The sequence below is a fragment of the Panulirus ornatus genome, chromosome 73, assembly GCF_036320965.1.
Source record: "Panulirus ornatus isolate Po-2019 chromosome 73, ASM3632096v1, whole genome shotgun sequence".
In the NCBI taxonomy this organism is placed as follows: domain Eukaryota; kingdom Metazoa; phylum Arthropoda; class Malacostraca; order Decapoda; family Palinuridae; genus Panulirus; species Panulirus ornatus.
In genome coordinates, this window is record NC_092296.1 from 2,617,501 (window position 1) to 2,644,170 (window position 26,670).

Genomic DNA, 26,670 nt, shown 5'->3' on the forward strand with positions numbered 1-26,670 from the left:
GGAGGACATCAGGACGTCAACACCCCCCCCCGCCCTTACATGTTAGGGCAACACCAACACCCGTAACGGGTCATACAACGTACACAATGATCACAAAACATCTCCCTAATATCATGGAGGAATGAACACATGGGCCATATACCATGCTGGCACAGATGTAGGCATAACAATGGCTGTACATGATTAAGATTCACTTGGAATTTAATATATATATATATATATATATATATATATATATATATATATATATATATATATATATATATATATATATAGAAGAATGGCTTTAACACGTTAAGATGAAGAGATGTCTACATTCAAAAGGGCTGTAGATGACGCCCCGTGCCTACTTCTATGGAGTCCCACTTATAAATACAAAATAAGTATACGTACGTGAAAATTGCTGTAAACGAAGAGCATTTTTGCCCCCGGTTATATACACACACAGACAACACTTCCACGACAACACGGGAGAAAACGGGGTGTTCATAAACGCCCCATCGGCGCGTTGCCCCCAAGCCGGCTGGGTCACCACCGGGTGTTCGTGGCTTGATCAAACTGGCTAGGTGGCTTGGCTAGGTGGCTTGGCTGGTTGGCTGGCTCGGCTGGCTAGGTGAGGTTCTAGCCAGCTATTAAGAACACGAGCAAATATTTCGGTAACTCGTCCACACACACACGCACTCGCTTTCCTGCTTTTCAAAGGTTTACATTTTCCATTTCCAAGAACTGGTCCTCATTCGCTATTTCCCTTATCGCTTTCCTTCCACTCACTTATTCTAACTCCACTTGTTTTCTATTTCTAACAATGTTTAACCTTTCGATAAACAATTCATCTAATACTTCGTCACCGTTAGTATCATACGGTCTAATACTATGGAGTTTAATTTGAACTTCTAACAAATTTCCTTTTTATATTTCACCATGTGTCAATATGTCTATCCATCACGTCCATAAGCAAGTAGTTTTTCAACCATATAAGTCTGTCCTTCATTATATTTCTGCGTCCATCTTAAGAAATAACTCAGTCATCCGCCGTACACTTAATTACGTGGGGTACGTTCGCAGCGTGTGTTACCAAACGCTACACCAGAGATCCTGTAACCCCGAAGCCGATGCATACGGTGACTTGTACAGTTTCTCTCTGCTCGCTCGCTCACTCACTCACTCCACCAGCCCGTGATAACGTCTTGGACGCCCCGGGAGAGAGAGAGAGAGAGAGAGAGAGAGAGAGAGAGAGAGAGAGAGAGAGAGAGAGAGAGAGAGAGAGAGAGAGCCAAAACTCTCGCTTTCTCAATTCACTTGAGCGTCCTCCCGTCGCAACACCACTTTCGTCCTCCGACCTCTCAGATTTTGTGCTGGAGATCGATCCGCGAGGAGGAGAACCCGCAGCTACGGAGACTTCCCCCTCCTCCGGCTGGCGGTGGTCTCGACGCGCCACAAGAGCTCTTTATACCACATCCACGGCTTCCGTTCCGACGGCTGGCCCCGGCGTCTCTCGTGACTTCGACTCGCTGGGGCTTTGCGAAGTCGCTTTCCAGCTCGGGCGAGCTCCAGCCGCGCTCGTCGCTGAGGTCAATCCGTTCCAGTGGTCAACTGAAGAGCTGCTCTTCCAGGTTCCAGTGGCTGGGAGACGTCGTTCCAGCGTCGGGGACCTCCCGACACCTTAGCTTCAATCACCGAGACGGCTGAGCACTTCCAGCCTCCTCCTCGAAGTTCCAGGGGCTTACTGAAGTTCCAAGTTTCCCAGCTTCGAAGAACCCACTTACACTTCTACCTGCACTTCATCCAACCTCCTTCTCAATGTTCCAAGGGCTTTATAAAAAGTCTCAAGTCCCTCAGCTTCGAGGATGATACCCTTAAAACAGGTCCACACTTGCAACTTCAGGCACAACAGCTGGTGCAGCCGTATGCATGGATCCAGCAACCTCCTCCTCCTCCGACTCCACAGTTGTGAGTGAGGGCCGGCCCCCCCTCCCTCCTGCCTGCCACTCAGGCAGAAGCCTCCCACTCCTCCTCCTCCTCCTCCTCCTCCTCCTCGACACTCAGAGCCGTTCAGGACCCCCGTCAGTCACCACCAGCGACGGTCAGGCTTGCACAATTATCCACTTTATGTTCCACCGCGCGCGCGGGAGGGAAACCTGCGGCCGCCGTTGCGCCTTCGAGACTGGCGTGTGGCTGCCCGGTTATCAATTAGTCCAAGAGAAGAGAACAGCAGTCGGTTGTGCCTGGAAGAAACGACATTATCTTTTGCGAAGTCATTTACACCGGTTTCCGACGAACGGGATCCGTGTAAACAGATGGACTACCACCTCCTTGTAAATCAGCAGAGTGAGCTTGTAAGTTACGAGATCCGTGTAAACAGATGGACTACCACTGCCTTGTAAAATAAGGAGAGCGAGTGTGTAAGATTCGCACTATCACACTGGCTAGCGTGAACGCCGCCGTACGTCAACTGCCAACTTCTATGAAGTCCATCATGTAAAGCTCTTCCACCTTGGGAGGAGATTCAAACTACAGTGAACGAAAGCCCTTTAATGAGAACACGATAATTCACCGATGGGAACGCGATAAAAGATAAAGGCTGCGTAGGGCGAGGTTAGGTAAGCTGTCTTACGGGGGGGGAGGGAAAGAAAAGAGAGCAAAGTAGTGACATACGGGGGGTGGTTTAGCTCCACCTACATGCGCTCTTCAGCGGGACAATGCTCCCCATTAATACTCACTGACCACCTAATTACCAAACTGCCGTGTGAATGACTCTCAGGCGACTCACAGGTGGGAATGAGTCAACGCCCACGCACAAAACCCAACCCACCCTCACAGTACCTGGGGGAGATTTATGAGGCTAAATCCCTCATGGAAGTCTTCAATACGCGCGCCCGGGTTTAAATAAATCTTGGACGCGAACCGTTGAAAACCGTTAAGAACCGTTAGAGCGCTCCCCCCCCCCCCCTCCCCAACCTTCACGCTAAGGGAGGAGGCCGCTTTCAAAACACAAAGCAGGAGCTCTCTCTCTCTCTCTCTCTCTCTCTCTCTCTCTCTCTCTCTCTCTCTCTCTCTCTCTCTCTCTCTCTCTCTTTCGTATCAAAAGTCTAAACCTTCCAGTTTGTTTTTTCTTTCAGTCGACGGTTTCAACATTCACTCCTCCAGTAGCGCTCTTTCCCACCTCATTCAAACGGTCCTCGCGAAGATCTTTTACCCTCGTACACGGTGAATGCCCCCGGTCTTAGGCCTCCGCACACAATCACGCGACCCTGGAGGAAGTGCTCAAACGTGTGTTGAGGTCCGACAGTAAAAGTTCGACCTGCACCTCGAGAACAAATAGCACTCAAGAAAGACATGCCCACCAAACCCTTCCATGGTCCTGAAGATGATGCTCATCCTCACTGGCTTTCTTAACACGGTGAACTTACTTAAAAAACTTGTCAGTCACTTTCAGCTCAATGAAGTCACTTAAAAATTCATCATCCACTTCGTCTACTTAACGAATACTTCTCACTCGCTCTGTTATCACAATGAACTCACTCACAACGTGTTCAAAAGTCGCCTTCAGCTTAATGGCGACATTTCAATCTTATAGTTCACTCTACTTGATGAACTCTATTCAAAAAGCGTGTACACCACTCGCTCTGTGAATGAACTCACTCCGAAACTTGCGTGAGTTTTAACTCACTTCAGCTCCGCCGGCAACAGCTAGCAGACAAAATGTTAACACTGCAAAAAGTCCTTCATATGCTACATCTCTCCCTCACCCCCTCCCTCCCCATCCCACAACCGTGAGTCCAACTCTCCAAAGACACTACATCAACAAATCCTACACTCTCACGGACGCACGACTTACATATATACATATAAACCGTGTGTCATATACATGTGAATATATTCGTGTGTCATATACATGTGAATATATTCGTGTGTCATATACATGTGAATACATTCGTGTGTCATATACATGTGAATACATTCGTGTGTCATATACATGTGAATACATTCGTGTGTCATATACATGTGAATATATTCGTGTGTCATATACATGTGAATATATTCGTGTGTCATATACATGTGAATATATTCGTGTGTCATATACATGTGAATATATTCGTGTGTCATATACATGTGAATATATTCGTGTGTCATATACATGTGAATATATTCGAGTGTCATATACATGTGAATACATTCCGATTTTATGGATACGTGTCTGTCACAGCATCGAGGAAGATCTCCTCCCCCGAAAGATCACAGCCCAAAAATAACAACACCGGTGCTATCCTGGACACCCGACCACCACACACCACACACACCCAACCCCACACACACCCAACCCCACACACACACACACCGGTAAAGTTCCGGTCACACCCATTCATTACCAGTAGTGTCCGGATCATTATTTTACCGGCCCCACACACACACACACACACACACACACACACACACACACAGATCGTCAACCTTATGGCACGTTCTTCCAAACATATCTGCCTGTGTGTCTCCTACATGCACAGCTGATCAACGGTATAACCACAAAGAAACAGTCGCTGCCAGTCGCTCACTGAACCCAGTGTGGCGGCGGGAGCCGTTACTCATACAGTACAGTACACACAGCCATACCTCCCTCCACACACTTAATAAAACGGCCTAAAAAAAAAATATATAAAGGAAAAAGGAAAATTATCCCAGCCAGGCCAGAAATGCCGACATGCAGTATTGGAATACAATGCCGGCATTCATCTCATAACTGCAGAAGTATGGAGGTCGCACACACTCCCCAGTAAATATTCACATGTATATGACACATAGTCACATGTATATGACACACATAACTCCATAAAATCGGAATATATTCACATGTATATGACACACGAATATAGTCACATGTATATGACACACATAACTCCATAAAATCGGAATACATTCACATGTATATGACACACGAATATAGCCACATGTATATGACACACATGACTCCATAAAATCGGAAGCTATTCACGCGTACATGGCACACATAACTCAAAATGTGAGGACATTACCATAGGCGATCTCGAGAGGAATGTGAGCACCACGGACGAACGGACATAAGAGAGAGAGAGAGAGAGAGAGAGAGAGAGAGAGAGAGAGAGAGAGAGAGAGAGAGAGAGAGAGAGAGAGAGAGAGAGAGATGGGGGACGAATGCTGCCCGCGAACACCCGCTTCACCCCATCCCAAAAAGTAAAAGTAAAAAATACGTGGCACACATGGCGTGGAGGTGACAGGGACAACGGTAACAGTGACAACGTCCACGAATAAAATAACACGCGACAACACACAGCTGGTGGTTGGGTGGGTCCGGTCGGTGGGTTGTGGGAAGGAAGGAGGAGGAGGAGAAGTAAAGCACGGAGGGAGGGAGGGGCTGTGTCGTCCTGCTTGACTAATGGCAACCCGACATGCGATAACGTGACTGCTTCCTTGCTTGCTTCTCTCTCTCTCTCTCTCTCTCTCTCTCTCTCTCTCTCTCTCTCTCTCTCTCTCTCTCTCTCTCTCTCTTCCTTCCTTCCTTCGTCGCCAGCAACTGCCTCACCTCCTCTTTTAGTACATCCCTTTTGCTGTTCTTGTTATTCATCTCCATCTTTCACCTCTCAAAATCGTATACTTCTTTATCCCATATATATATATATATATATATATATATATATATATATATATATATATATATATATATATATATCCCTGAAGATAGGGTATATATATATCCCTGGGGATAGGGGAGAAAGAATACTTCTCACGCATTCCCTGCGTGTCGTAGAAGGCGACTAAAAGGGGAGAGAGCGGGGGGCTGGAAATCCTCCCCTCTCGTTTTTCAATTTTCGAAAAAAAGGAACAGAGAAGGGTTCTAAGTGAGGATATACCCTCAAAGGCTCAGTCCTCTGTTCTTAACGCTACCTCGCGAACGCGGGAAATGGCCAATATGTATGATATATCAACTGTCGCCTTTACTGTACGTTTACACAAGGCATAAAATGCGACGGGCATCAACACTTATTATCTTGACCTCAACTTCCCTCCCTCCCTCCCCTTCATCACTGAGGGCACGAACCCTCGGGCATCAACGGCTTGACCCCTGACCTAACTGACCTCAACACCGGCTGACCCGCCATCCGACCGGAAACAATCGTCCTCAGCCGTAATTACCATAGGACATCCGAAGGATCGAGGCGATTCCCCCATCCCTGCCTTCCCCTCGCCTCCCCGTCCGATCTGGCACAGAGAAAAAGCATCAACCTCCTTCTTGAAGCCCCCGTGTGTGTGTGTGTGTGTGTGTGTGTGTGTGTGTGTGTGTGTGTGTGTGTGTGTGTGTGTGACCAACACGTCTGAGGTAACGACCCGTCCATAACTCACTGACTGACGGCAAGGGGGCGGGTGCCTGACAGATTGACTGACGAAATGACCGCCTCCCTCCCTCCCTTAAAATCGTCCAACAGAGAGTAGAAATGTACATAACCTCGGAGGATCAACAGCTGATAACACCCACAAACATTACAAAACCACTGTCGCCACTTCAGTAATAAAGAAAGGGGGGTTGGGGGTAGGCTGGATCGTACGAGCCTTCAAGACGAGCAAGGCGAAACCCGTGCTAATGACGCCCTTTCGCAGACACAAACACTCACCCCCACGCAGAATGTTCCTGGCGCGCTTTAAACACCACCACCTCTGAGGTCAGGCGAAACTGCTGGGTGAGAGAGAGAGAGAGAGAGAGAGAGAGAGAGAGAGAGAGAGAGAGAGAGAGAGAGAGAGAGAGAGAGTGTAATCTACACTTGGTGAATCGGAGGCGGCACAGCTCCCACTCTACACTCAAAAACAATTGAGTCCTCCTACCGGCGCGAAAGGCTCAGAAAGCGTAGCTATCAAATATACCCGCAAAAAAAAAAAAAAAGAGAGGGTGAATGGAAGGGAAAAAAAAAACTACAATAACGAAATACGCTCGAGATCTCCGGGTCTCGAAGCCGTCCAACAACATTTCCTTCAAGCCATTTCCGTCAGAGTCGTTTGACAAGTTGAAAACATCAGAGAGAGAAACTGACAAATGGTGAATCAACGGCCATATTCAATGGGACATGTTCCCAGACAGGATCTCCAAGGACTATTGATTGAAGATATTTAGAAATAGTCTGGACTGCGCCCCTACAAGGTGTGTTAAACCAGTCAGGATGTGGTGGTTACGAAGGCATAGCCCATTGGACGCAGCCTCCAACAGCCCAGCTGTACAGCGAAACAAAAACAACAGCTTGGTCTTCACACGAGCTGCAAGGCGGTGAAGACCTCCCAAACCATCGTAAGGTGTACGTAAGGGAAGGTAAGGTTCCTGACCCAGCTGTGGGGGTAGAAGAGCTCCCAAACCATCGTGAGGTGTACGTAAGGTAAGGTAAGGTCCCTGACCCCAGCTGTGGGGGTAGAAGAGCTCCCAAACCATCGTAAGATATAGGTAAGGTAAGGTAAGGTAAGGTCCCTGATCCCAGCTGTGGGGGTAGAAGACCTCCTAAACCATCGTAAGATATACGTACGGTAAAACACGGTCCCAGACCCAACTTAGGGTTTAGAAGACCTCCAAAACCATCGACGGAAACACCTTCACAATAAAGAAGGATCCTCACAACCACCTACACAAACTCACAACCTTCCCAAAGCAAGGCTCACAAAGCCATATCGACCTAGAGTTGGTACGGCTTTGGTGCTGGCTCAGCACAAACATGGCAGGAGAGCCCTACCATAGACGTCTGGTTCCGGAAGCCTTACAACACAGACGGAGGCAATGGGATGATGATGGTGGGAAGTGTTAAGTATTAACTAAGGTGTGCACTTCTCCTCCTCCTCATTTTTTGTGTATGCCTCTAAGACGAACGTATGTGTATGTTGAAGGCTCCAGTCTTGGACATCAGTCCACATCGAGGCCGGGTCTCGACTGCAATAATTATGAAACGGAAAAAGAAAAGACAAGGGATAACATTTACGATTTTATTTGAGAAAAGACAAGGGAAAGTATTTAAGAATTTTGAGAAAAGACAAGGGAAAGTATCTAAGAATTTTTGAGGAAGTGAAAATAAAAACTCCTTTGAAATGTATATGTTACCAATATGTGCTTTACGGGTTTATGTTAACTACCCGCTTGGGCACGACGGTACGACCCCGTACATCAGATGACCTGAACTTTGACCCGACCCTTTAAGGACCGGGTCAAAAAATGGCTCCTCAGGATCGTGCCGTCGTGCTCTAAGGCCCATACAGCCGTGCCCAGTATGAACACAACACACACACACACACACACACACACACACACACACACGAAAGACACGTCCGTTTCTGTGTGTGCCCATGCACACGTATAGTCTCAAGATACACACGTCTGTCCACACAAATGGCATGTACATACACACACGGACCACTCCGGATACAGTTACACACACACACACACACACACACACACACAACACACAGAGAGGCTAAGATTGCCTCAAGCATCTCTCCACCCGTTACACCAAGCACCGTCAAATCCAGAGCGCCCCACACACACACACACACACACACACATAATGACAGGCGGAGAAGGAGTCCATCTTAAACGCCCACCTCTCGCTCACCTCACGGAGCAAACACACCCATTCGTCACGGGCTGTGGGATATCGCCCCGTCCCTCCCTCACGCCCACACCCTCCCTCCCCTCAGCCCCTTCCTCACCACCACCCCTCTATTGTCTGGAACGGAGTTATGGTCAAAAGATGGTTAACGTCTGGCAATAAAATACTGCCGGATAATCTCTCCCATTGTCATAGACGCCGGCGGCGTCATCGCTTTGTGACATATCATCGGCGCTGTAATCGTCCAGCAGACACATCCCTCTGCTTGCTGCTACACCCTTCATATATCTATTGCCCAGCAGATGTCTGCTAACTGTACCCTTCATAAACCTATAACCCAGCAGATGTCTGCTAACTGTACCCTTCATACATCTATTTCGCCAACATCTATTGACTCCAAGCAGAACCGTCTGATATGTACGGTACGTAACCGTTACAGGGACTCACTCCCCACCCATCTCCCCCGCCGTACACCAAACTGAACCACGTCACTCAATCCCACGCATGCCACTCACCCTCCTGAATAATCCAAACCCCGAAGACCAGGAACTTCCTCTCGTGTATTCCTGTAGCGCCTTCATGGTCTCTACCCACTTCCACTTGTGACACACAAAATTTCTTTGTTCAATCTCTCTTCACTCATCCTCTCCATGCGTCCATACCACATCATCACATACTGTATATACACAAACACTAATATCCAAACCATGGGGTTCTCTCTCTCTCTCTCTCTCTCTCTCTCTCTCTCTCTCTCTCTCTCTCTCTCTCTCTCTCTCTCTCTCTCTCCTGAGGTGAAAATTAAGCCTCTACGTATAACAGCAGAAATAAGACTTCTCTTTATTCATCAAAAGTCCCCTGTGAAAATGAGAGAGAGAGAGAGAGAGAGAGAGAGAGAGAGAGAGAGAGAGAGAGAGAGAGAGAGAGAGAGAGAGAGACTCTTTAAAAGCCTGTGACACGTGCCGGATCCTACCGGCCCTAGGAAACACGGCCTTCGGTGCCACAGCTCCTGTGTCAACACCAGCAGGACAACTGAAAGGGCACAGCGCCTGACAAGTCTTGAAGGTGCTAAACGAACAGTCCTCCCACGACTCCTGTGGGCTGAGGTCACAAAGGGTCTTAACACCCCCCCGAAGTGGGTTGAAACTACCGTTTCTCCAGTCTACTTTTGAAAAAAAAAAAAAAAGATAAAAAATCCTCGTTCATAAAGGATTATGAAGTTTCACTGGCTGACTGGCTCAACAACAACAAATGTATATTCGAGCGTTAACGAGGCTCCCATGTCTATAACAGGTTCCTGTGTCGTGTTACGTCACTGTAACACACACACACACACATACACGGAGGCCATAACAGCTTAACTAACACACTCCACAATCACACGAGTGCCTGTTATATTACCATGTTGTCTCAAGTCTCTAACTGTGAACAGCTCTCCTGTCTGAATGCACGTTACCTTCCTATGAGTCCACGAGGAAATGAAATACGGTAAGTTCCCAAGTGCACTTTTGTGTGGTAATCATATATATATATATATATATATATATATATATATATATATATATATATATATATATATATATATATTGGAAAGGCTCACAATTTTGCGCGTGCCGAGGTGAACTCTTAACAAGATAAAAAAAAAAAAGGTAATTTCCTTTCCAATATCTTTGCTTTCCACATGAAGGTATATCTGTTTCTCCGGGCTGTTCCCTGGCCTGTGGTGGGGCAGCATTTTCCACGCCCAGATACGCCAGCGAAAAAGCCCTCGGGTTTAAGACGTAAATACAATCATTTACAAGAGCTAACGAAGGCATTATTATTATTCATTTTTTGAATAGTGATTATTTCTCATCTAAAAAGGCAAAAAAATACGTGTTTAACATCACTCTTAACTTCACTCCCGACCAATGAGGGCAAAGATCGCTTTACTTTCAGCAATTTCAATTCCAAAGAACCTCACTGTCCTCCAATCACATCGAAGATATTGCATGATAATTCGTGTTTCATACAAAGTTCCTTCTGGTTGTATGAAGTTATTAAGCTTTTCCAGCGACACACTTAGACCTTTAAAGAAATACGCCATTTTGTCTACAACCTCTAAATCAAACCCAGAGTAGAGTGGTTGATCCCACACCACCTAACAACCCCTTTAATCGTCCGTTTACATTACTTCAAAGGTACAACCACCTCATTAACCCCTTCATTTAATCTTGGGGCATTACTCAACGACCTCATTAACCCATTCATTTAATCTGAAGCCATCATTCACCACATCAGACACCACAGGTGGTGCACAACCCCCAAAGATGATGTCCATACATAAACATCACTCCAGGGTCATTCCTACCTTTACGAGACCCGTTCGCTAAATGCCTGTGACCTCCTAACCATCGTTTCGCCACTGCTTCAGAACTGTCATCTTGATGCCCTTGACCTTTGACCTCCCCCCCGGACCTCCTTGGCGAGGCGTGGGGCTAATCGCCCAAAGTGCCAGTGGCACGAGTTTGGGTCGACAACCAGCAGTACACTAGGCGCCCCTAGGGTGCCGTGTTACCCCAGCTCTCACAACCACTCTGGGCGAAGACGACCTTGTGACCTCCTCCTCTGACCCCCCCTGACCTCGAACAACTCGATCAGATGAGTATCAGGACGCGTGTCTGCAAACCATAACAGTCACAACCAGAGACGCTCATACACTCGTAACCAAGTTGGTAATGGGAGAACCCCTGGTTAAGAGGGACCCCAGCACCGGGTAGTTAACCGCACCGTTAGCTTTCACACACACACACACACACACACACACACACACACACACACACACACACACACACACACACATAACGCGTCGCGCATGAGGGAGGGAGGGGGGGAGGAGGAAGGACATGACTGTCGACCGCTCTATGAGGCTGAAAAAAAAAAGAATCTGTCTTCAAAACAACTCCCTCCAGGAGAGAGAGAGAGAGAGAGAGAGAGAGAGAGAGAGAGAGAGAGAGAGAGGAGCGGGTGTGACGGCCACCGCTGATAACTGTCCAATGGCCGAGCATCATCATCAAACACACACACACACACACACACACACACACACACAAACACACACACACACACACACACACACACACACACACACACCTGCAAGACACAAGACGGTCGGAACGTGACAACACCACAACACCAGAGCGAGCATAGGGAAACCGTAAGACCGACCAACACAGTTTTTTTTTCTATTTTTCCATCTGCTAACGATAGCCAGTCACACACACACACACAAACACGCTCTCTCTCTCTCTCTCTCTCTCTCTCTCTCTCTCTCTCTCTCTCTCTCTCTCTCCCTCCACCGCCGCCAACTGGTCTGGGTGTTCCAAGCGTCGACCAAGACTCACGAGGACGGGGTGGGCGAACCCACCACCACCCACCACCATCATCACCACCACCACACACCACCACCAACACCATCACCACCACCACCCACCACCACCATCATCACCATCATCATCATCATCATCCCGCTGCGCGACCCATTTGCATCTACCCCGAGCGTCGGGGAAGAAGAAGAGGAAGAAGAAGAAGAAGAAGAAGAAGAAGAAGAAGAAGAAGAAGAAGAAGAAAGAGGAGGAGGAAGAGTAACAAACGACTGAGGGATACCGACGCGCGAGACCGATCCTCCACCACCAGGGCCGTGGGTGGACGAGGAGGTTCACACGCACGGCCCGAACTCCCGTCACCACCACGCGCGATGGCAGCACGCGTGTGGCGTGTACGTACGTACGTACGTCCACAAGCAAGCAAGCAAGTCTGCCACGGGTTAGGTTAGGTACAGCCCCGCCCAGCAGCCCTTCTACATCACGCCACGCCACCACATCGTCCACACGCAGCACACGTGCCACCCACACATCAACAATACACATAATACTCTTCTATATTTTGAGTATAATAGGTATATGGCTCATTCTGAGTAGCCAAAAACGTATGACCCATCCTGAATATTATAAATATAAGCCTCAATCATGAATATCAGACCCATCCTGAGTATTATCAATATAAGCCTCGTTCTAGAGTATTATCAATAAGCCTAATTATACACAAAAAGGTTAAGATGGTGTGTGTGTGTGTGTGTGTGTGTGTGTGTGTGACAAGAAAGAGGATGTGAAGTCAGAGCGTAGGGACTGGAAAACCCCACTGAGAGAGAGAGAGAGAGAGAGAGAGAGAGAGAGAGAGAGAGAGAGAGAGAGAGAGAGAGAGAGAAGGGGGAGGGGGAGAGGCAGAAGAACTGGAACGGCTACCGAACCAAGGTCAGAGTTCCAGCGCCCTCTACGGGATAAGCGGGAGGCTTACACACACACACACACACACACACACGAGCCCATCTCAAATGGCTTAACACTGCACTCCTGCTCCAACAACGAACCCTCCAACAAAAATCAATACACCCTTCAAAAGCCTCCAACAAACCAAACGAACTATCTTACCAAACCCTACGAACCTTCTAGCATACCCCCACGAACCCTCCAACAAAAGAAAGACAAAAAACCACACAAACCCTCCAACAAACACCACAAACCCTCCAACAAACACCACACAAACCCTCCAACAAACACCACAAACCCTCCAACAAACACCAAAAACCCTCCAACAAACACCACAAACCCTTACCTACAGTAATGAACTCTAACACACAATCCTTCCACATGAGTCAAATTATATATATATATATATATATATATATATATATATATATATATAACTTCTAACCCCCAGCCACCTGTTCCTGGACATATCACCTCACATGAGGGAGTGGGAGTGGGGGGGGGGGGGGGGGGGGGGGGAACCTGACCCACAGCAGAGTAAATTACAGCAGATACGTGGAAAACCAAAGACAGGGGACGTCACATTACCACGTCCTTGCCTCTGACGATGATGATCCGGCGCCAGCCAGCCAGCCAGCGCCTCTCTCTCTCTCAAATGCAGAGCGTTCCACCCAAGGGACTATGTCGAAATCATGACGGAACACACAAAGGCCAGCTGGTAACACCGCGTTTACATAGTCAGTGTCCGCGGGAAAGGAATATGAAAATGACGCAACACAAGCAAATCAACAAAGGTTGGGTACATCTATCCACGACATCACACCATGGCGATGCGATACAAGCCAAGACACACTGCAACACAGTGTTCCACCCGTCTACATCCATGTGTATGTAACACAAAAACGATTATGGTCTCAATACAAGCAAGCGTCAATATAATGCTACGCTCCATTTACCCTCAATCCCACTTTAAGACATCATAAGCCAATGCGTCTTGCATTCACAACATTCTGATTTCTCATACATGAGTCTATATTCCAATCTCTCATGAATGAGTCTTGACAAGTGGAACTCCTTTCCTCATAACCTTAACAATCAAACCATCCCCCCCCCCCCCAAACCCGCGAATCATGAAATTTGCTTGGACAATAAAAGCTTCACACCATATGCAAATGATACGACTCTGCTCTTAACAAACCACAGGTTGCTTTCTTCCCCCCCCCCCCCCCCACACTCATTATCTGCCTGAGAAAATGACCCTCATACAGCATGCAGTATACTGTTACTATATGACAAGACCGACAATTAACATTAACTACTGGGGCAGTGTACGGCTCATAATTTCTGAATCATAGCCTAACCACACTAAATACAGTTATTACCAACACCATAAAACACATACTGTGTTCACAATACACCGTCATATCCTACTGTAACACACCATAAATGTATTATACATTTCGTTAACAAATACATTAATTCAATACAACATCTACTCTATCCCATCAAATCCAACCACAACATACAATAATAACAACCACAATAAAACATATCCAATACCCATAATAAACACATATCGCTTTTAATTCATCATATACTTTATACGTAATACACCACCAGCACTTACACTTACAGAGCCACTTAAAAGCATAGCCCCTTATCACAACACCATGTAATTCAACACAGTGCAACACAAAGTCATTAATACACGATCCTAATGTGTACCAATTCAACACAATACGACGTACAATCAGAAAAACACAACCACGAAATATGGAACAACACAGCATTCAGTCGACATCGATCACAAGATAATCAAATACACTGATACAACACAATACAACATCAACAACACACGATCATAAACAATAACTCAGCATAAATTTTTTGAATTATCTTTTATTAATATATGTGTGTGTGTGTGTGTGTATGTGTGAGTGTGTGTGTGTGTGTGTGTGTGTGTGTGTGTGTGTGTGTGTGTGTGTGTGTGTGTGTGTGTGTGTGAGTGTGTGTGTGTGTGTGTGTGTGTGTGTAGAGAGAGAGGCGACTGATATATTAACGGATCTACTGCACCTCCATAATGAAGGCAACGGTAAAGTACGCCTAGTTTTAGGAATAGTTTGAGGATTTCCCCCACTGCTCAGGACGAGGGATCTTGCTACCAACATCAACACAGAGGCGCGCGGCATACAAATGGCCACAATGGCACTACTAGCTACTAATGGCCACAATGGCACTACTAGCTACTAATGGCCACAATGGCACTACTAGTTACTAACAGCCACAATGGCACTACTAGCAACTAATGGCCACAATGGCACTACTAGCTACTAATAGCCACAATGGCACTACTAGCTACTAATGGCCACAATGGCACTACTAGCTACTAATGGCCACAATGGCACTACTAGCAACTAATAGCCACAATGGCACTATTAGATACTAATGGCCACAATGGCACTACTAGCTACTAATAGCCAAAATGGCACTACTAGCTACTAATAGCCATAATGGCACTACTAGCAACTAATGGCCACAATGGCACTACTAGCAACTAATAGCCGCAATGGCACTATTAGATACTAATAGCCACAACGGCACTACTAGCTACTAATGGCCACAATGGCACTACTAGCTACTAATAGCCACAATGGCACTACTAGCAACTAATGGCCACAATGGCACTACTAGCTACTAATGGTCACAATGGCACTACTAGTTACTAATGGCCACAATGGCACTACTAGCTACTAATGGCCACACCACCCTCCTCTAATACGTCCGCGCAATGATCACATGACGCCATGCACGGCACACATTTCAAGTCGCCACCTCGGACACACGTACCGCTGTGTCTTTCGCATCTTCCTTATATCTATGTTTACCACGGACACATTATTGATGCTCTCTGCTGCCGTTGGTTCTCTGGTCACACGACCCATAATCATTTCCTGATACGTGATGATCCCGTGTGTGTGTGTGTGTGTGTGTGTGTGTGTGTGTGTGTGTGTGTGTGTGTGTGTGTGTGTGAGGTCGATGACAGGAGGAACACCTGGGATTGCCGCTAACGAGGTGGTTCCCACACACACACACACACACACACACACACCGCTACCTCTTTATGCAACCTTCCCCCACAAAACCCCACCGACCTTACTCGCCTCTCACACAACGCCTCTCACTTCCTTCCTCAGCAAGTCCGCGAGTTCTCTCTCTCTCTCTCTCTCTCTCTCTCTCTCTCTCTCTCTCTCTCTCTCTCTCTCTCTCTCTCTCCGTTTACCGACGCGGGGTTTTCTCCAATTCTATTTCTAAACGTCAATCTAATCACAAGTTCCCTGAGCACACCTCCCAGCCTATCTCTGTACTAATTTGTCCCTCTCTATAACCGTCTATCAGTTAGACAGCCAGCCTGTCTTGTCCCGTCTATCTACAGCCTGTCTGTCAGCCAGCCACCCACCTCCCCTACTTACAATCTCCAGTATAAATGCACCTTAACACGGATACATGTGGGCACCTTCATGTCCTCCCAACACTGCTGGATATATAGTGCTTAGTACCAGAGAGGGCCCCCGTACCTGGCTTCTGTACCTGCTACCAGTGGTACTAGGGCCCCCTTACCTGGCTTCTCTACCTGCTACGAGTGGTACTAGGCCCCCCACACAGCTGTACAGTACCAGCAATCTGCGTCCCATGTAGCGTACTACACTCGCATCCCTGAGGGTACATCGGCACGACCCTGGAGAGCACGACCGTACGACTTCTGGACACGATGACCCACAAGTGGCCATCAGTGGCCAACCTAGTCCCACCACCTCACCTTACTGATCGCTCTTACAACCAAATCCTTCACCTCGTCCAGGGCAATCCACATCAGCACCATCCATTGCTAACAACAAACCAATTAACAACAAGGACCCTGAACATGACTTATTATCAACCCACATAATCACCAATTTCTAAGGAAACAAGTGTGTGCATCAGTTGATAACAAGGACCTCAAATCTCATGATATATATTCCTACAAAAAACAATAATGAGGGAAAAAATGGGTCATAAGCTGTCACAAGACACCCCTTTCCCTCCACCATGAAATGGGGGTAAAGTGTGTGTGTGTGTGTGTGTGTGTGTGTGTGTTTTACACGTTCAAATACCACCACCTCTGGTAGGTTAATATTCGTATATGCCACATGCCATGCAATGATAGACATGCAATTTCAAATTTATGATCAGGAAACCCTGTCATGGAGGGGGGGAGAAAAAATATTGGTTTCCAATTTCCGCAATAATAACCCCATACCCCAACCCACCCCCAACCCTCCCAAAAAAAAAAAGGGAAATCTTTTAAAATCGGACGAAGTTGGAGCGCTCGAGGGAAGAAGAGCCTGATGGCACATGTCAGAGGATGTAAAAAAAAAAATATAAATATATATATATATGTGCAAAAAAAAAAAAAATGAGAAGGTCTCTCATGCCGACATTAACAAACCTGTAAACATGTGCTAAAATCTTGGGGTCTGGGGGTCGCGGGGAACCAGCTTCCCCTTCGCATCTGCAAACAGAAGTACCTTCACTTAAATAAATGGCTCCCATGGGTATCATAACAGGTGTACCAACTTACCTAAAAACAAATCTCAAACACTTAAAAAAACAAACACACACACACACATACACAAGAAGAAAATTGCATTTGGACTACCTTCGCATTTGGCCTACCTACGCATCTGGCCTACCAACGCATTTGGCCTACCTACGCATTTGGCCTACACGCATCTGGCCTACCTACGCATTTAGCCTACCTACGCATCTGGCCTACCTACGCATCTGGCCTACCTACGCATTTGGCCTACTTACAGGCCCTTATAGGTCAGCTGGTCACCACAAACCAGTTTTAACTCATGCTCTTAACCATCCCGTATGACACTGACACTAATGCTCCACCCACTGACAACCCAACACCAACCATTGACAACACTACACCCACTGACAGCCCTACTCCGCCCACTGACGACCCCACTACACCACCCACTGACAACCCTACATCACCCACCCACAAACTCATTCCACCCACTGAACAACCCCGTCTCCCCAAATGAGCACCCACCTCTCCGGAGCCTGTCTGTGCAGACACATCATCAAACACGTAATACACGAAAGCGCACAGGAGCAAAGTAGGATAACAACACAAACAGACACACATGATACACGCAAAGTCGGGCGAGTGACGTGGGCTGCGTCTCTCAATCGTGAGCCAATCAGGCCCCCTGTTGCTTACTAGACAACCCAGTCGTGGGCCAATCAGGCCACCTGTTGTTACTCAGACAACCCAGCCGTGGGCCAATGAGGCCTCCTGTTGTCTGTCTTTCTCATGTAAATTCATGTAAACTTGTGTAAACTCATGATAACGTCTTCTGACCCCCGATGAAGGTAACAGGCAGCGCCTCTGCCTCCGTACTCTCCCTCACAAACCTCCATGCAATCACAACACACTATTACAACAACAACAACAACATGGCAAAAATATTTACAACTATCATAAAAATAAAGCCTTGGATACTACTACAACCCCCCCAAAAAAAATCACAACTTAAAAAATACAAAGGCCAAAAACAAATTTTGTATGTGTGTGTGTGTGTGTGTGTGTGTGTGTGTCAAGCGCTTGGCTGTTAACACCACAGCATCTCCACCATAAAAACTATCACAAAAGCACCATGGACAAGTGCACACACACACACACACACACACACACACACACACACACACACACACATACACACACACACACACACACGGTGTGCGTGAGTGCGTGGTTATCAAAAAAAAAAAAAGAGGGAGGGAAGGAGGGAGCGAGGAAGACAGGAAGGGAGGGAGGAAGACAGAAAAGGAGGGAGGAAGACAGGGAGGGAGGGAGGGAGGGAGGGAGACAGGGAGAGAAGGAGACAGGGAGGGAAGGATGAAGGGAGAAAGACAGGAAGGGAGGGACGGAGGGAGACAGGGAGGGAAAGAGGGAGGAAGACAGGAAGGGAGGGAGGAAGACAGGAAGGAAGGGAGGGAGGGAGGAAGGGTGGGTGGTGCGTCAGGCAGGCAGGGTTGGTCACACCATGTCCTCTCTCCTCCCACACCTGACCCTGGACCGTACTGACACACAATAAAAAAATACATATACATATATATAACAGCTCTTCCAACTTCCGGTGGGTGACGCATGGTGACCCGGGGAGAGAGAGAGAGAGAGAGAGAGAGAGAGAGAGAGAGAGAGAGAGAGAGAGAGAGAGAGAGAGAGAGAGAATTGCTCATGTGACATCGACCACCACCAACACACACACACCACTGAACCACAGCGGACGACAGAAGACGACACGGGGTAAGGGACGAAAAGGACGACCAAGAGATGGCATTCATCTACGTCTGTGTGGGACAAAGTGGGTAAAGGGGAGAGTAATAAGGCGACGTAGATGTATGCAGTCCCTACCCCCCCCCCTCTCTCTCTCTCTCTCTGTAACAGCAACCACCCCCTTCCCCTTCTTAAGACAGCCTTCATAAACCAAACCATTATGAGAGAGAGAGAGAGAGAGAGAGAGAGAGAGAGAGAGAGAGAGAGAGAGAGAGAGAGAGAGAGTCTACCTCTTAAAATTCAAGTGTCACACGGGTCTTCATAAAAGTGTGTCCCACCGCACCTTTCGAGAGAGAGAGACAGAAAGAGAGATCCACCTTCGAAAACCATTTTATCACACAGGGTCTTCACACATGTATCTCCCTGTTTAAAGGCAGACGGTCCCTTGGAAAACTCCCAGGCTCTATCTCACCCTGAACAAGAAAAACACCTCGGCAAACTCGCAACTAAGCTCACTTGCGAAGGTGTATATTTTCCTCTTCCCAAAGACCCACTTAAAGTCCCCTACCCACGCGGCTTTTATAATAATATCTTCCTCTTTAAATAAAGACACATCTCCCTTAAAACACCTCTCTCTCTCTCTCTCTCTCTCTCTCTCTCTCTCTCTCTCTCTCTCTCTCTCTCTCTCTCTCGTTTACCAAATGGCGTCCTAGCTTCGTCTCTTCCATGTATATCAACTGACTTATACTTCTCTCTTGTGTCTCCCCTGATGATGTGATTATTACACGAAAGTGCACTTGGGAACTTATCGCGTTTCATTTTCCCCGTGGACTCATAGGAATATCTTGATCACGCGCAAAATTGTGATCCTTTCCAATATATATATATATATATATATATATATATATATATATATATATATATATATATATATATATATATATATTCCTTCCCTACACATCATGTTTGATATCACGAAACAAAACTACCCCTTCCCCATCGCTCGCCTGTGTATATTCCATTCCGTACATTCTTCGCTGGATCCCCCTCGTACTGGCTATATAACCCGTTCTGCACACTAGAATCTAACCCCAGTTTATAAAAACACGTACCTCAACCCGGAGCTTACAATATCGAAACCCAATAAAGAAAATCAAGAACATATATATATATATATATATATATATATATATATATATATATATATATATATATATAGTGCATATGAACGCGCACTTCCATATAACATACAAACCTCCAACGGCCAGGATCGAACCCGGGACCCCTGCGTAGCAGGCGGGAGCGCTACCACCACCACATCCTCTACACCAACGTGTGCTACGTAGCCTGGCTATGACTACCTCATTCCGGGCAAAATCCTCACCTTAATCCTTCGACGAGACATCCCAATCAAAAGCAAATCCTCCCTACCTCCCTCCCGCCTCTGCTAGCCTCCGCTTGCAAATCATGATTTCCCTCCTCTTCTCTCTCTCTCTCTCTCTCTCTCTCTCTCTCTCTCTCTCTCTCTCTCTCTCTCTCTCCGACCTCCTCCTCCTCCTCCCGTGCAAGATGACGATGTTTTTTTCCTAGGAAAAAAAAAAAGGGACGACGAGAGAAGACTCCATACATCCAGGCGGACGTAACAACATAAAGGAACCCTTCCCCCCGGGGGGGTCTTGTGATGAGCCAGCGAGGTTATACGTCCAAAAAAGATCCACGAATTTCTGTCACTCAAAGCAGATCCGACGTGAGTACGTACGCGTGTGTGTGTGTGTGTGTGTGTGTGTGTGTGTGTGTGTGTGGAAGCGTGTTCTCTTAAAGTGACCCCTGACAAACAACGTTTGACCCCTGACAATCAACGTTTGACCCTTGACAAACAACGTTTGACCCTTGACAAACAACGTTTGACCCTTGACAAACAACGTTTGACCCTTGACAAACAACGCTGACCCCTTGACAAACAACGTTTGACCCTTGACAAACAACGGTGACCCCTTAACAAACAACGTTTGACCCCTTAACAAACAACGCTGACCCCTGACACACAAGCCCAGTGTTGGCTGCCAGTACTCAGCCATCACCTCACGTGCCCAGTGTACTGGAGGTCACCAAGCAATTTGCAACACAATCAAAATGCAGTACATGTAATACTCCGCGCGAACACTGCGCATACGAACACCCTGAATACAACACATACACCACCTGAATACAATGTATACATCAACGTGGTGTGATGCATACACCACCTGAATACAATATATGCATCACTCCATCGCGGTGGCATACATACAACACTCCGTAAGAATACAGTACATGGAGCCTTAGAGGGAATATCTTCACTTGGCCCCCTTTTCTGTTCCTTCTTTTGGAAAATTATAAAAAAATATGGGTTGGCCTTCATTAGGGGCTAGATAATGCTGTAATGTTTTTCTGTGTCTCCCTTGTTTTTGGATGTTTATATAAATCTATTTTGTCTGAAGTATAAACCATGCAGCAATATTTGTCCAGCTACATCCATCTTTTTTTTCTGTATCAAGTATGCTGTGACAGACATTTATATAAATCTACGGTGTCCGCAAAAACATCCTCCCCAACCTCAAAAAAAAAAAATATTTCCAAAGGCGATACACACCATTAAGGTTTATTGTGGGTACAAACATATGACGCTCTCAAGGTGATATCATCGTACATGTAATCGCTGAGACGAGTGTGTCTAACAGTGCGAGCACCAGCAAGCCGCCTCACTGTGCCTTAGGCTATCTTGAGAGAACCTTGTTCTCTCTTTCCTCTTCCAGGCTGCCACTTCATTTTGGGAACTTCGCTTCTGGGCGCGGTATTTCTCCCACCTGTACTTCAAGATGGCTGGCTCTTAAGGAGATGAAAGCCGGAAGTCTCGCCTGGAAGCAAGAAAATGTAGGTACACGTGAAGATTTCTAGAAAGCACATGGCGCTGAGAACTCTCACGATCAGCCGGCTGCTTCCTGCGATACTTCATCAGCGCCTCGCCTCATTCAGCAGATCAAGACCCTACGGACCTAAACCATGGACCTACAATACTCCAGAAACCTTGCCAATTCCATGCCCAGACGTCTGCAGGCGGTAATCAAGGACAAACGCTGAGTATGACATAGCCTTTGAAAATGTATGGGGAGAGAGAGAGAGAGAGAGAGAGAGAGAGAGAGAGAGAGAGAGAGAGAGAGAGAGAGAGAGAGAGAGAGAGAGAGAGAGAGAGATGGCGGAAAAGCATTATTTTTCCGGACTGCATTTCGTTTTCTCTATACACTACACTGTAACGGGTGTCTATCTCAATCTATTGCGATCTGTGTATAAACCATGATGTCCTGCACGTCTACTTGGACCTAATTCTCGCCCCACTGAAACCCACCTGGTAATGGTCCAGGGTCCCAGGAGGTTCAAATGGCCGCCACCTCTGATCTACATTAACACACACACACACACACACACACACACACACACACGTCCACCCCTGTAGGCGTTTAATGCCGCGAGACTGACTGGCTCTCTTTTTCACCAGGAGGTATCCAACGCCGTCCTCTCTCTCTCTCTCTCTCTCTCTCTCTCTCTCTCTCTCTCTCTCTCTCTCTCTCTCTCTCTCTCTCTCCCGGCGTAATGTTGCTCTTCAAAAGGCTCCGCACCAGCACAATGGTCCAGACTTCTCTAATGGGAGGGGGGAAAAAAATCCCTCCCTCCCAGCATAATGAAGTCTCTCTCTCTCTCTCTCTCTCTCTCTCTCTCTCTCTCTCTCTCTCTCTCTCTCTCTCTCTATCTATCTATCTATCTATCTATCTATAACAGTACTATAACATACAAGCGACAGTAGCGGTGACCATTGCACGCTACTCCCATCACCTTACTGGGAATGGGGGGGAGATCCCTTCATCACAGGTAGTTACCTCCTCCCATCACTTACCCACACCCGTCTGTGTGCATTCCCCATTCCTCTTCCTCCTCCCCCATCACCCACTCGCCCGTTCATCCCAGCGACGACTGACTGGGGTGTCAGTCGCCCATCAGGTCTCCCATGGCACCCATGACCCTCCCACACTCGCCACAGGTCAGAGGGCCGGAAAGCATTATAATCCTCCCTCATCCTCACCATCACCACCACGCGTCGCATCCCACACCACCGTCATCTCAAATCCCCCACATACATCCCACTGGGATCATCCCGCACCACCCATCTCTCTCTTTCTTCTCATGCCATTCCTTCTTTATTCCGTCTATTGCCACCACCCATCACTCTCATCTACGTATCCAAAATACTCCTCAATAGACGGGCATCCTACATTTTACTTCTGTTCTACACTTCCACTGTCCATACTTTTCGTATCTACCATTCGCAACAGTTCCCAAAATCGTTATACTTTCAACCTCCTCCATTCAGACCTGTTCATAACTTGCATCATCGATATAATATATACATCTATATTCTCTATATACTCGATGGAAACATCTACCCATAGCTGAGAAGTAATCTGCTGCAATCCATTCCCATTTTCACACACGGTCAAGTCATTTCTTAACCCACCCAGACAAGGTCAAGTCATTTCTTAACCCACCCAGACAAGGCCAAGTCATTTCTTAACCCACCCAGACAAGGTCAAGTCATTTCTTAACCCACCCAGACAAGGTCAAGTCATTTCTTAACCCACCCAGACAAGGTCAAGTCATTTCTTAACCCACCCAGACAAGGTCAAGTCATTTCTTAACCCACCCAGACAAGGTCAAGTCATTTCTTAACCCACCCAGACAAGGTCAAGTCATTTCTTAACCCACCCAGACAAGGTCAAGTCATTTCTTAACCCACCCAGACAAGGTCAAGTCATTTCTTAACCTACCCAGACAAGGTCAAGTCATTTACTAACCACTGACCTAAGACCAGTGCTCAAAAGCAATCCATTTCTAATCCTATCTCGCGTTCGTAATTAAGGAAACAAGGTAGTTACGTGGGTGTGAACTATCCCCATCAGTTCCACGTGGATCTGTTATTGCAATCAACGGATGAACCTTAAATATTTATCATTTAAGGTCGCTACACTTTTATGAGGCCCATTTGTGTGTTACCTTTCCAGGCTCGGAAGATGAAACAAGATTCCTCTACAACGTATTTTCTATATGTGTGTGGCGACGAGTATGGATGAAGGCAGCAAGTACGAATATGTACATGTGTCTATGTCTGTGTTTGTATATGTATGTATACGTTGAAATGTATAGGTATGTATGTGTGCGTGTGTGGGCGTTTATGTATGTATATAAATGTGTATGTGGGTGGGTTGGGCCCATTCCTCGTCTGTTTCCTTGCGCTACCTCGCTGACGCGGGAGACGGCGATTAAGTATAATCAAATGAAAAAAAATATATATATATATATAAATATACTCTGGTTTCTCTATAATATTTATCAAAACTAGAGAATGAATGTGTGCAAATGAACCCTTTGTTCCTGACGCTACCTTACCAAGACGAGAGAAGCATGAAGAAAAATAATATACATACATATGTATACAAACCAGTCATTCATTTGATACAAAACAAGACGCTGTGACAGCTGGTTCATTCGGGCGGACAGAGAAGGACAGATGCAAACAAATAACATAAACCAGACAAGGAACAGGGCACGAGATGCGAACAAAAAAAACAACACAAGAACAAGACGCGTACACAAAAAATACACCCCCGTTAAAGACCGCCTTATTAACGGAGAGACCATGAAGGGCCAACAAGCAGGGCGGTGGTGGTGGCGGTGGTGGTGAAGATAGTGTTGGTGCTGCTGTTGTTTCTGGTGGTGGTGGTGAAGATAGTGTTGGTGCTGCTGTTGTTTCTGGTGGTGGTGGTGGTGGTGGTGGTGGTGGTGGAGATGGTGGTGCTGGTGTTGCTGTCGTTTCTGGTGGACGTGAACTGGTGGTGGTAGTGGTGGAGATGGTGGTGTTGGTGTTGCTGTTGTTTTTGGTGGAGGTGATCTGGTGGCGTTGGTGGGGGTGGAGATGATGGTGTTGGTGCTGCTGCAGTTTCCGGTGGAGGTGGTCTGGTGGCGTTGGTGTTGGAGCTGCTCCTGCCGATGGTGTGAGTTGTCGAGGTTGGTGTGGGAGTAATATATATATATATATATATATATATATATATATATATATATATATATATATATATATATATATATATATATATATTCCCATGAGTCCACGGGGAAAATGAAACACGTTAAGTTCCCAAGTGCACTTTCTTGCAATAATCACATCATCAGGGGAGACACAAGAGAGAAACATAACAGTCAGGTATACGTTATATGGTGATGGCGACATGGGTCTTGCTGTTGGCGTTCGATCATCTCAAACGGTGAGGGAGAGTGGCTGCCGGTCAGGTCAGGTTGGGTCGAGTGTCGTGTTAGAAAGGCCGCCGGGCGTCGCTGTGGGGGTAATGAATGGGTGGTGGGCGGTGGTGATGGGCGCTAGGAGAGAGAGAGAGAGAGAGAGAGAGAGAGAGAGAGAGAGAGAGAGAGAGAGATATCAGGCAGGTGGTGTGGTGTGTTGTGTTGTGGCGGCGGTGGTGTTGGGTGGAGACGTGTGGGAGGTGGATCATGTGGTCGGTGTTTGTGTGTGTGTGTGTGTGTGTGTGTGTGGGCGTGGGTGGAGGTAAAAGGGGGGGAGGGGAGGGGAAGGGGGATGGTGGTTTTGTCATGGAGGAAGACAGAGCGTGGGCGGCGGTGGTGGCGGCACAGGACCGTGGGTGGCTGGGTGGCTTAGGAGGAGTAAGAACAAGGCGCCGTCTCAACTGGGCATGGCATTCCTGCCGCCCCCCCCCTCCCCTCCCCCCCTTGCATGACCACAATACTCCCCCCCTTCCCCCCCACCCCCTACCCCCTCGCTTGCACTCCCACCTCTCTATTGCGGAGGAACGAAAGAACCGACGGCAAAATAACGCCAGCACCGGCTATCATTCTCCCCCAAACCCATCTCCCTCCCTCCAACCCTTCACGCCACAGGACCATTTACAGCCAGTCACCATCACTATCACCACCACCATCTACAGCCAGTCACCATCACTATCACCACCACCATCTACAGCCAGTCACCATCACTATCACCACCACCACCACCACCACCATCTACAGCCAGTCACCATCATTATCACCACCACCATCTACAGCCAGTCACCATCACTATCACCACCACCATCACCATCACCTCCACCACCACTTCTAATCCGCCCCGACCATGCCGCGGGCAAACATCGTCGAGCTAATCACAACCATCGCCCCAACCAACCAATCACGATTACAATCACCACCAATCCAATTACCCCCCCTCCCCCCTCTCCTCCCTTCCACCCCCCCTCAAGCCTCTACACTTGACTACACCCCCCCCTCATTATCCCATCCCCCCCCGCCCCACAACGCCCTTCAACACGTG

At 47.3% G+C, this 26,670-nt stretch overlaps 1 protein-coding gene across 3 annotated transcripts in view; it reads right to left on the bottom strand.

Annotated features, from left to right (window-relative positions):
* Nucleotides 1–26,670, bottom strand: part of Pkn (serine/threonine-protein kinase N) — a 418,274-nt gene that overhangs the window by 328,776 nt on the left and 62,828 nt on the right. The window contains exon 2 of one of the 3 annotated variants that reach the window (XM_071661070.1): nt 17,400–17,462. The exons of 1 other annotated variant lie outside the window; for it this stretch is intronic. In XM_071661070.1, coding sequence (XP_071517171.1) covers nt 17,400–17,462 — 63 coding nt within the window. Of the gene's footprint in view, nt 1–393; nt 1,185–17,399; nt 17,463–26,670 lie in introns of those variants that run through there. One more of the 3 variants, XM_071661072.1, reaches the window with a different exon arrangement.